Raw genomic sequence first — 11443 nt, 5'->3', positions numbered from 1 at the left:
TCAAACTGAGCAAAATACTGATGCTTAAGCAATACTTAGAGCAATGTTAGTATCCTCTGCAGTGTGCAAAGATTAACCAAGCACATATGGAACTGACATACTGTACACATGCTTCCATTACTGAGGTCTCTCTTGTACATACTGTAGTTGATCTGTTACCATTTGTACTGAGGAAACTTAATTCCTCACCTTTAGGGAAATCCGTGAACATGAAATCAGTTCTGTTTGTGCAGCCAGGAAAGTTGATTTCTCATGGAAAGGCACATTGAATGTAATTTAATTTAATTAAAGGTGATGCGTCATGTCATTTCTCAGTTGTGATAGTGCTTTAGAGTCAATGTAGGGGTTGAAATGATAGTTTGCCACCAGTCGTGAATGAACTACTTAGGTATTTTGTAATTATAGGCACCTGAATGCCTTTGGTTGATAATTGTAATATCCTGTGTTTTTCTTTTTAGTAATGATAAAACATCTGCCCAGTAGCCTATATTAAGAACCATAAATACCCTTTTAAATATCCAGTAGCTTACCACTTGCTCGTAAAAGAGCAGCCACACACAGACTGCCCTTTACCTTTCCTGAAAGCTGTAAGAAGACAGAAGCAAGTGTTCGCTGCAGACTGTGGCTGGTGTTTTTGAGAGGTAAGGGGGTGTGTCTGTGTCCCATACGGGTATCTGCCTCGGAGAGACTGAGCAGAGGCGGGAAATGGCGCCTGGTAACACAACGATGTGTCATTTCGGAGACGGCCCTTGAGAAGATATATAACAGAAGAAAAGTCGGATCAGATCACGAAAACAACCGCTGTGTGTGTTGTGATGGTTCATCGGTGTTGAGTCGTTATCTCCAGATACTGCGGATCACCGTAAAGTAAGTCGATAACGTTAACCAACCTTTTTTTTTTTTTTTTTCCCTTCCCCTCCGTGCATTTGTGTAATGTTGGCTAACGACAGGATAAATATTTTCCTTCCCTGTCTGTGCACATCTGTTTGCCCGAAGCAGTTTTTCAAGAAGGCTAGGCAGGGTTGACGCTAAGCTAACTGTGCTAAGCTAAAACACGGCCTACCGCGGACCCGATTAATTCCCGGTGGACTCGACGCCGTATCTAATTTTAGCTTCCTCCTTCTTTCCTGTAACCAAAACCATTAAATGAACGATTAAATAAAACATGAATCACTCAGTGGAGATGTTTGCAGCTCGTTCAGACAATGAGCGGGCAGCTAACGTTAACTAGCTCTGATGCTAACGGGTAAATTGGCATTCCTCAACACAACTTCGCTTTTTTAAAAAAATTTTTTAATTAACATTAACCAGCTGGTGTTGTGTTTTCTTATTTCACACCCCTCCAGTGTGTGTTGAGGCGGACAGACAGGGCTCGTACAGCTCAGTCTGTGAATGAAATCTCATCGACTGTGCTGGTTTAAAGATATCGTTGCTGTGTTAGCTCGCTGTTGTGATTAACGACGTCTCGGCGAGTTTCGCTGTCAGAAAATAACGCCAACATTTTCAAACAATGTGCACAATCCGAGGAGACAGTCGAGTCAACCCGCTCGGAAAACTTCTCGGCTGTTCGCCAACTAATGTTTTTTACTTTAACTCGTATTTTTAACGTGATTTAACTCAAGTTACGATGCCGCGCTGGTTGTCTGACGGTGAGTTAGCCCTGTTTGGGGCTTCGTGTTGAAATGCTACCGACTGTAAATGTCGAGTCGTATAAACAGTGTGGCGTTTCCTATCGGCGCCACTTGTGTACGCTGACATTGCTTTAAAAAAAGAGACAGACTGTAGTTGTACAAAGTAATGTTACACACATTTATAACCTGTAACATGTAACACGACCTCTTGTAGTTCAGGTAGCGGTAGCTTCATTAGCAGCAACGCAAACTGGCCAGTCGGGATTATGTTTGTGCAACTTTTACAAACGCTGATTTCGGCACAGCTGAAGCAAAACAACAGCTGTGTGTGTCATTAACCTTTCCCAAATGTGTGTTTTATTGTATTTGTTCCACACGTGCTCTAGCCACTTGTTCAGCCGGTCGGTTCACCTTAGCGAAGGAGTAAATGTTGTGGAGAGGACAGGCTCGTCGGGAGGGCCTCGCTTGTTTCTCCAGTGTTTCCATGGCTAGCGTTGGGTTAGCTCGCCCGTACAGTCTCAGTAGCATGCATGTTCTTATTTCCCGCTCACTTGCTCGTACCTAGCTGTGTGCATGAGTTATGGTTGGTGGGCGATTGCCTAGAAAAGGTGGATGTTTTTTTTTTTTGCAGCTATGGTGTTGTTGACATGCGAACCGCGAACGCGTACAGTGAATATAACAGACACGTCGTTTTTTTATTTTTTTTTTATTATTTAGCAGCAACAGGAAAATACCTGATGTGTTGGACATTATGCGGTGTATAAGAATAGACACGGGATGAAGGATCAGGCTAAGAATAGCATTAAATAATGTAGTTATCTCTCCTGGAACAGCTCCTCTGTTAAAATATCTATGTATAATAGACTTTATCACATTACAGGGTTAATCTCATACAAAAGAGATTCCTGAATAATACCAATTTGCAGCATCAGTCAGTTCTTCTCCTGAGGGTTCGTGGTAAATGTTTTGGCTCAAGATGTCAAATAACAGCTTGAACTGTCGGTGCATTGGTTAGAAAAAGGGGGAAAGTGTTAGACATTATGAAGAGGATATTTACCAAACAAGGAGACCATCATCAATACTGATGTTCTGATTAGTGCAGCACTGAACTGCAGAAGTAACATGAGCCAGAGTTACTTTATACAGATCTAATTAATTTATTGAGGACAGCGTCTGCACTGATGGCTACATCTCAATGGTAGATTGTTTTGGTTGTATGTTAACAGGTAGATAACTTCCTTCTCCTACAGCCGCCTTGGTTGGTAGTTACAGGACATACAGTTTGTATTTTCTGAAAGGATCTAAAAAAATCTCGACTACTGAGTCTTGAGGAACTAGTTTGTCATTTTCATCTGGAGTTGTACTGTAAACTCTTCTCTATATGTTGTAGTGAAGCTGCGCCTCCAAATGAAACAAAATAAAGTAATTTGACTGCATGTTGTATGTTATAATAAAGTTAATGAGTGTATCCTTGAATTATCAGTACATTGACATTCATGCGAATCCACTGTTGGAGATTTGCACATTAATTTGACACTGTGTTTTTGTGTGTGCAGTGCACGATTGAGCAACAGCATGTACACCTCATGGATACACCCCCCATGTAAATGCGAAGCAGATGTAGTGAGGGGCATTTACAGTATGTTAGACGTACCGTGTTGAGAGGGTGCTATTGTGTGTTTATGGTTCCTGACAGGTTGTGGATATGTCCAGACACATTTTAAGCCAGCTGCTGTTATGTAAGCGCAAGGGCCTGGCATGCCTGACAGACAATTTGTGTTGCCTGTGAAATAGTTTTTACGTTTTCCCTGTTTGTACTCGAGGACAACGCTGAGAATAAAGAGTTTTACAGTCACCGTGCTTTGTTGTCTTGACGTAAACATTGATCTTGTATGTGCGTAGCTAATAATAAAAGGGAGTTCTCGTGTGTGTGTGTGTGTGTGTGTGTGTATAGTAAGACCCTGGGTAATGTTATTTCTTTTTTTAAAAAAACACTGTACAAATGGAAGTAAAGCCAGCTGTGGCTGCCGTGATCCACTGTGATGTAAGTGAAATGGGATCTTGAATGCATCCAGATGTTGGCAGAACACGCACCAGTACACTACAGATAGATGCGCCGCATAGACGTATTCATTGTTAAACAGTTCGAACAACCTGTTTGTCCACCTTAACCGCTAGTATTTGCTTTTAATGTGTTTCCTTGACTGTACAGTCATAATGATTTCCTTCCTCTCTCTTTTCTGTGTCTGTCATCTTTCCCCATGTCTGATTTACAGCCTTACATGTGACTGCTAAAACAATGAGGCTGAGAATGCGTAAGGCGTCTCAGCAACCGAACCCCACTCTGGCAAGCCGCCCATCTCGTACCAAGCGGAGGCATTCAGAAGTAGAAGAGGACCCTCCTTCCACGGGTGGGAGGGGCTTGTTCTCGACCATCAAGAAGTTCATCAGAGGAAATGCTGTCAAGGTAATTGCCTCCTATGATCACATCAAACCACCCTGCCCTTTAATTGAGTTCAATGCAAATATGAGTGTGGTGCCCCTTCTGGGAGCATTGATATATTGTCGCCTTCTCCTCTGTGTTTGGTTTAACCGTGTCACCTAAACTTTTTGGCACTTCTCTGTATAACAAAAACAGTATTTAGCACTGTGTTCTCCAGGTCTCTGAGTTAAATACAGTGTTTCTTGGTGCAGAGTGTCATGTTTCCCAAGAAATGTCTGGTGGAATGCAGCAGCTTGTCTGAGAACCCGGACCCGGTTCTAATTTTAGCTTCTGGCTCACAGAGTTGGTGTGCAGGGACAGGAGGTAGTAACAAGTGGAAAAGTCAATGCGGCTAAAAGAAGCTTTTGCTCTGGAAAGATGTGTGGGCTTTTTGATGTTTTTATGTAATGTAATTTTGTGGTAATCCCTACATTTAATTCCTGATTTAAAACTTGTAGCGTACATCTTCAGGTTTTTCATGCCTTTCTGTATCTATTGTTCCTTAACAAGATGGATGGATTAAAAGATGGATTAAACTTCTCCCTTTTTTATTATGGCTATCTTATGGTATCTCTACACTAGATAACTGATATTTTAGGTTGTAAGATGAATGTAATAAAACGTAAAATCTCTTTATGCTGCACACTGGTTGATTTTCAGATGCAGGTCATGGCAGTAGTTCGACTGACTGAATTTAGTCGTAAATTTCAGAATTTAGAAAAGGAAACATTTTTTTTATGTCTCTGTCATCTGGAAGATTTCACTATGTTTCTCTCACAGTTGTCTACTTTCATCTTAGACAGCCCAAAATCACACAGAGATTAGGGGCAAAAATCTATTTGACAGTTTTTATTTGCAACCGTTTTACTGCATGATGTCTTATCTCCTTAAGGTGCAGCAGGAGAGCCCAGCCAAGAAGACACGCCTCCACTGTGATGTGGACAACAACCTGATCACCTCCACCCCAACGAACACCAACAACCCCCGCAAGACTATCAGCAGGGTTGGAAGGAGAGGCTCCCTCAATGGACGTGAGTAGTACTCAAAGGGGGAAAAAAAAGAGTTTTCATTTGTCACTTATTTCTGCAAACTCTCCTAAACCTGTTACTTCACCTCTGCAGAGGCAACCAATCATGACAGGAGTAAGGAGAAGCCCAATGGCAGTCTGGAGGAGACGACGGCCGTTGAGGTGCCCACCAGCCCCCCCAGAACCACCCTTCTCGGGACCATCTTCTCCCCTGTTTTCAACTTCTTCTCACCAGCTAAAAATGGTAATCAGACCCAGAGGAAGCCTGTTGACGCGTAAACCCCTCACTAGTTTCCTTTTGACATGTTCTTACTAAAAATTCTCTCAATGCCTTCTTCTGTTTGTTTTTTCAGCCTCTTCTGGCTCAGACTCTCCAGACCAGGCATTGGAGGCAGAGGAGATAGTGAAGCAGTTAGAAATGGAGCAGCCTGTAGAGATGCCCACCAGCACAGTCACATCCACACAGGAAGTGTGTGCCACCACTAACTTCTACTCTAGTGTATCACAGCTGCCACCTTTGCGACCTCCGCACATCCCCGAGGTATCTCCCACAGCCGTGGAGGGAGAGCTTGATGCTGACCTTCCACCCCTCACAGGTAGATACTGAAGCTAAGAAAATGTGTTTGACGCATTGAAAGGTTTACTTCGTGTTGAGATACTAATGAAGTGACAATCACTGGATCTGCTTAGCTTGCAATTTCATATTCCTTTTTCTCATCTTGTTATTTTTGTGGTCCAAGCTCCAGGCTCCAGTCCAGATATGGCATATGTGGACTCTCCTCCTGCTGCAGTACCACCAGAGGCATCCTATGAGGAAGACTGGGAAGTGTTTGACCCGTGAGTAAAACAGTCCTGTGGCCAAACCCTGTTGAACAGAATTTACAACCAAACCAAAGTGCCAATATTTGGAAACCAAAGGGCAGTGGGATTGCTTAACCAAGCATGTGGGATAAGCAAGACATGGGTTCAAAAGTGGGTTACTTCCTGCAAATGGGGGCATTGTTTGCAGCACAGTGAGATATTTGATTCGAGCAAGTCAAAACTAAAGTTAAGACAACGATATCCAGCCCACCAACCTGACCTACAACCATGCCAACAGCAGACTAGACAGTGAGTCTTTGTACAGGAAATCTAACAAACTTGCAGCACAGTATGCTGCAAGTTTACCGTCACATCCATTTCTGTGAAACTGTGATATTCCACTTAGAACTAGGGCTGCACAATTAATTGAAGCGTCAGTGACATCGCAATATGGCAAAGTGAAATATCCAAATCGCAGAAGCTTTTTTGCTAAAGGTAAAATGTGTGACAGAACAGCTTTATAATGAAGTGCTGCAAAGCTGCCCTGGCCTACAAATCCTGTTCTCCAGATGTAAGAAAACATTTTTGTTTGGTACGGACCCCAACAGATGTCATCATCATGATAAATCATGATTTTTTATTGGATTTCTTTTCAGTGAAAATGGAAATTCTCACTAATCATGAATCAGATCTGTCTAAATTTTGTTTTTTTTACCATATTGTGCAGCCCAACTCAGAACGTTGTGGTTTAAACTAATGGTTAAATTGACTTGAAGTATGTATGATGTTTTGATTTGTAGGTATTTCTTCATCAAGCACGTCCCTCCACTGACAGAAGAGCAGCTCACTCGTAAGCCAGCGTTGCCATTGAAGACACGCAGCACGCCTGAATTCTCCCTGGTCCTAGACCTGGTCAGTTATATTATACAACAACAAATTATTTATTTTTAATTGAAATGTATATTTTCCAATATACATTTTGGAAGATGCTGTAAAATTCAAAAGTTTCTTTGTATTTTTCTGTGGGGTTCATTAGGATGAAACGTTGGTTCACTGCAGTTTAAATGAGCTGGAGGATGCTGCACTTACCTTCCCTGTCCTCTTTCAAGATGTCATTTACCAGGTAATAAGTGCTGTCTTACGGGAATGTCTTTATTTGGTGATGCCACTAGAGGGAGATAAAGTCTAAAAAGCCTTACATGTAGAGAGATGTACTACAAAAAGAGTCTTGTCATACATTTAATCAATTAATCAATTGTCCAATTTAACAGACAAAATGAGAAATATTTCGATAAGACATGTTATTGTACTTGATTTACTTCTGGTTTCCTGCAGTAAACATTATCTGTGTTTAACATAAGTGTTTGCTTACCAGTGGTCTGTTGTCATTTGCAGGTGTATGTGCGCCTGAGGCCGTTCTTTAGAGAGTTTCTGGAACGCATGTCTCAAATCTATGAGGTAAATATAACCTGACTACTCCTGTTAATTAATCATGATTGGAGCCAGTTGGAAAATTAACCGTGTTTTCTCCCTTTCCCAGATCATTCTTTTCACAGCCTCTAAAAAGGTGTATGCGGACAAACTTCTCAACATCTTGGATCCTAAAAAGCAGCTAGTGAGGTACGGTTCTCTTTGTGTTATTACCCAACAAACCCAAAAGCTGATGCAAGACTGAATGTAAGGAGGTAGAGCTGAAAAAGCTGTGTGCAGCACCATTGTTGGCATGCATGGCTGTTGAGGTGTCAGTGTTGTGGTTTTTCTGAATTATTGATTGCTCTGACCGTGTCACTGATTGATTCTTTTTCTCTCTCTTCCCTCTTTCCTTTCGTTCCCTACTGTAACTGTAGACACAGGTTGTTTCGTGAGCATTGTGTCTGTGTCCAGGGAAACTACATCAAGGACCTCAACATCTTGGGCAGAGATCTGTCAAAGACCATCATCATCGACAATTCACCACAAGCCTTTGCATATCAGGTGAACACCTACACAAAATATAACACGGGAGGTTTTGTGTAATGTGGTTATCAACAAGCATCAAGAATTGTCACAAAGTCAGCCAAAGGAGAATATTTTTGAGTTTTAATGTTCAAACTGTAGATTTTGGCAACAGGAGGCGGAGATCTTCAAATCTCTCTACAAATACAGCTGGTTACAACACACTTTAAACTCAATGCAGATTCTGTTGGGTAAAATGTGATGATTATCAAACTAACTTCAAACTGGTGTCTTACTGGAAAAGGTTTTGTTTTCTTTCTCACACATCCCACTCTGATTATGGCTGACTGAGCCGTTTGGCTCTATTTTTCCCTCAATGAAAAACCTCAGAATCTTTTGTTGTATTACCACGTGCTGCTGATTAATTACTTTGAAGCAATCGTAGGGTGTGGTTGATTGATCTTTGTAACCTGACAGATTCTGACACGTCTCCTATTACAATCAATTTATTTATTAGACTTATCACCTCACTCATTGTATATGTGGCATTTGCTCCATGATATTCCACGACTTGTTTTACCCGGAATTTGCATACTATATTTCGTAAAGGTGATTATGATTTATTCCGACATTAGTGGAGGTGTTCTTTATTCCAGAAAATTAAACTATTACATGCTGTGGGAATAACTGGTATATTAATAATTTTAGGTTTTTTTTCAGTTCTCTTTTTACACGGAGAGGCACTTTTGAGTTCAGGTTAGGGTATATAGAATAACTTAACTTGTGTAATCCCAATTAACATGTTTTTTTTTTTTTTTTTGTCCCAACAGTTGTCCAATGGGATTCCCATAGAGAGCTGGTTCATGGACAAGAATGACAATGAGCTTCTGAAGCTGGTGCCCTTCCTGGAGAAGTTGGTTGAGATGGTAAGATGTCCTTTTGTTCAATAGGATAGGACCTATTGCAACCCATCCGTGAATGAGATCTAATTGTTCTTTTAATCTCTTCCTCTCATGTTCTCCTTCCTGCTAAACTTAGAACGAGGATGTGCGGCCGCACGTTCGGGAGAGGTTCCGACTTCACGACCTGTTGCCCCCCGATTGAACTCAACCACCGTCTCAGAACGGGACAACATGAAAAGACTGAAAACAACATGCGTGTAAAAAGCCCCTCTTTGGATTACAAACTACAACATTGCCATTACTGTTAAAATTTTAGCCTTTTATTTTTTTTTTTCTTCTTTTTGGTTAAATTTTTGTTTTTAAATCCACAGTTGCTTTTTAAAAAAAAAAAAACTTCAAAAGAAACATTTTTAAATATCTGGGTGAAATTTTCTAAATATTAATGTATAGATGAAATTACACACACTATGAACAAGCCCAGGTAGACTCCTCTTTTTGACTGGAGCTGGATATGTCTCCATTGTAAATCCTGAAGTCTTGGTGCTGGTTTAGTGGATGTGAAAACGCCACCCGGTAAAGAGGAACTCCACCCCGACAGAGTCCCTGAACCCAAACCAACCCCTGGTGCTCACGCTGTTGACACTGACGAATAACGACACTCTGTGGCTACAGACCATTTTCAGCAGGAACGACTGGCCTGTAAATCAATCTGTGCATGTGTGTATGTTTACTCCTAGCCACACACACACACTCACTGATTTGGTGTTTGGCAAACGTACAACGTGTAGCCTTTAAAATCATATGCATTCCTCCGTAGCTAAGTCAAGTTTCTATTGTTGGTTGCAGTTTTTTTCTGGTAAAACTGGTGTTTCATTGTTTAAAAAAAAAAAGGAAAAAACGATAGCATTTCAAAATGTTTTACTTCTGTTTGTAAGATATGATATTTTAAAAGGGGTCATGTAAGTTTTATTGTAAGCCTTTTTCCTATTAGAACATGGGTGCATATTAATGCTGACAGTCCACTGCATAGTCAAATGAAATGGAATTAATCCAGGACTATTAAGGATAGTTTGTTCTTGTTCTAACATATAGAGGTTTAAATCAATATGTTGGCTTCACTGTGGACACAACAAGGCTCTTTAATTAAATGTTAGGATTAAGAATCTTCTTACCTGTAAATCTGACATATTGTAAAGGTTTGAGGGCATTCATTTTCAAAGTGAGACGTGTCAACGTTAACCTTTCCTTAATAATGGTATTTGATTTGTCATTTGTCTATAACCAGTATTGTCTTTTACTCCTAATCAAGTATTCTGGCTAAATCCGAGCTCTGTTTCTTTTAGTTGCAATGTGTAATTTGATGGCTATATGAGTAGCATTATGACTAATGTAGCACATCTCTGCCAGTGTGTCATGAAGTCTACTCATGGTAGAAACCTACGGCCAGACCCTGTACCAGCCATATCTGGCACCAGCAACATACTGTTTGAACAGTCAGCCTTACTGACTGCTCCTCTACCTGTCTGTTTCATACTTTTTAATTTGTACTTTTAAACTTTAGTTTTTTTTTGCTTTTATGTTTAGTGCAGTTTGAAGCCTTGTGTTTAAGAATGGTAACTATATGAATGTGTATCTGCCCGACTTCAGCCTGGACACTCAAGCCAAACTGACATTTAACTCCTCCGTTGTTTCAAAAATTAATTTAACAGTGAGACAAAACAGTAGGCAGAGATGTAGATGTTGCGTTGGCATACGAGCCTGAACCTAAGACATGAAGCTCAAGTCAGCCTGTCAGTCGTACAAGGCTGTCTTCTGTCATAGCCCCCCACCCCCAAGAGTTAACTTGAATCTCTGTGAAAATTTGGCATGCATTGTTGAACTTGTTTCAGTTCTTGCTCAGTTTTAAATCAAAGTGCATTTTATGTTAAAGCAAATGTGAGTGTTTGGATTTGTCTAGGTTGCCTGTACAGTGCCATGCGATTCCTCTCCTCACAAGCCCCCACCACCTCTTTCTCTCCCCTGTGGTATTTCCTGTGCTCTCGCCCCCCTACAAAATGCTTAGATGGAAAGAGACAATCAGACCTCAAAGCGCCGCAGATACTGAAACCTAGAGACACCCACCCCTCCTCTTTTTGTTTTTCAGTGTGCTGTATGTGTTGTGTACTGTGATTCCATTGAGTTGTACTCCTCCCATGAGTAAATTTGCCAGGTGAATCCTGCTGTGCCCTGCCCAAACAATCCCTGCTGCTCACTCAACACAGGTTCTGTTGAGAGATGGTTCCCATCTGCTCAGCGCCCGCCTGCCTTTGCCTTTTTATTTTATTTTATTTTTAAATTTTTTTTCAAGTTAATAGCTCTCCAGAAATTAGAATTAGTTTGTATTCAAGTAACAGTTACAGGGCACAATGGTGTTTACTCAAACGTAATGTTGTGAGTGCACATGTCCAGACTATGAATGTAAATTGTACATGGGGTGAAGTCTCATGTGTCTTTCCGAATTCCTTGTTGCGTTCTCTCCTCACCAACTCGAACAAATCAATGAGGAGGGATGGCACCTCCATATCTGCCATTCACATGTTGAAGAGGAGGCAAGAACAGTGTGCATGGAAGAGGAAACATGTCTTGAGGTCCCACCATGGTAGTCCCCTCCCCTCCCCTCCCCTCC

At 41.2% G+C, this 11443-nt stretch overlaps 1 protein-coding gene across 3 annotated transcripts; it reads left to right on the top strand.

Moving 5' to 3' along the window:
- Positions 1 to 646: 646 nt before the first annotated feature.
- On the top strand, positions 647 to 10395 carry ctdspl2b (CTD (carboxy-terminal domain, RNA polymerase II, polypeptide A) small phosphatase like 2b). Of its 3 annotated transcripts, none has more exons than XM_035652037.1 (13): positions 647 to 867; positions 3908 to 4098; positions 5006 to 5144; positions 5235 to 5384; positions 5494 to 5736; positions 5881 to 5977; positions 6742 to 6853; positions 6978 to 7064; positions 7337 to 7399; positions 7482 to 7561; positions 7789 to 7915; positions 8707 to 8802; positions 8915 to 10395. In XM_035652037.1, the coding sequence occupies exons 2-13, from the start codon at positions 3931 to 3933 to the stop codon at positions 8978 to 8980; spliced, it is 1428 nt and encodes a 475-aa protein (XP_035507930.1). In that variant the 5' UTR covers positions 647 to 867; positions 3908 to 3930; the 3' UTR covers positions 8981 to 10395. The 3 variants fall into 3 exon arrangements, with proteins under 3 accessions (XP_035507930.1, XP_035507929.1, XP_035507928.1); XM_035652036.1 differs by lacking the exon at positions 647 to 867 and adding an exon at positions 1340 to 1649 and having other exon boundaries at positions 5012 to 5144; XM_035652035.1 differs by lacking the exon at positions 647 to 867 and adding an exon at positions 1362 to 1649.
- Positions 10396 to 11443: the final 1048 nt, after the last annotated feature.

This window comes from Morone saxatilis, unplaced genomic scaffold (genome assembly GCF_004916995.1).
Source record: "Morone saxatilis isolate NCDOM2014 unplaced genomic scaffold, NCSU_SB_2.0 Contig11, whole genome shotgun sequence".
Lineage (NCBI taxonomy): Eukaryota > Metazoa > Chordata > Actinopteri > Moronidae > Morone > Morone saxatilis.
Note: the sequence above shows the minus strand (reverse complement) of the source record. Positions and strands in the feature narration are given on the sequence as shown.

Excerpts from the sequence above, each read along its gene's own strand:
- ctdspl2b (XM_035652035.1), top strand. The coding sequence starts at position 1,628 with ATGCCGCGCTGGTTGTCTGACG. Across the intron at positions 5,978-6,741 it reads GACTGGGAAGTGTTTGACCC|GTATTTCTTCATCAAGCACG; the intron begins GTGAGTAAAACA and ends TTTGATTTGTAG. Across the intron at positions 8,803-8,914 it reads TGGAGAAGTTGGTTGAGATG|AACGAGGATGTGCGGCCGCA; the intron begins GTAAGATGTCCT and ends TGCTAAACTTAG.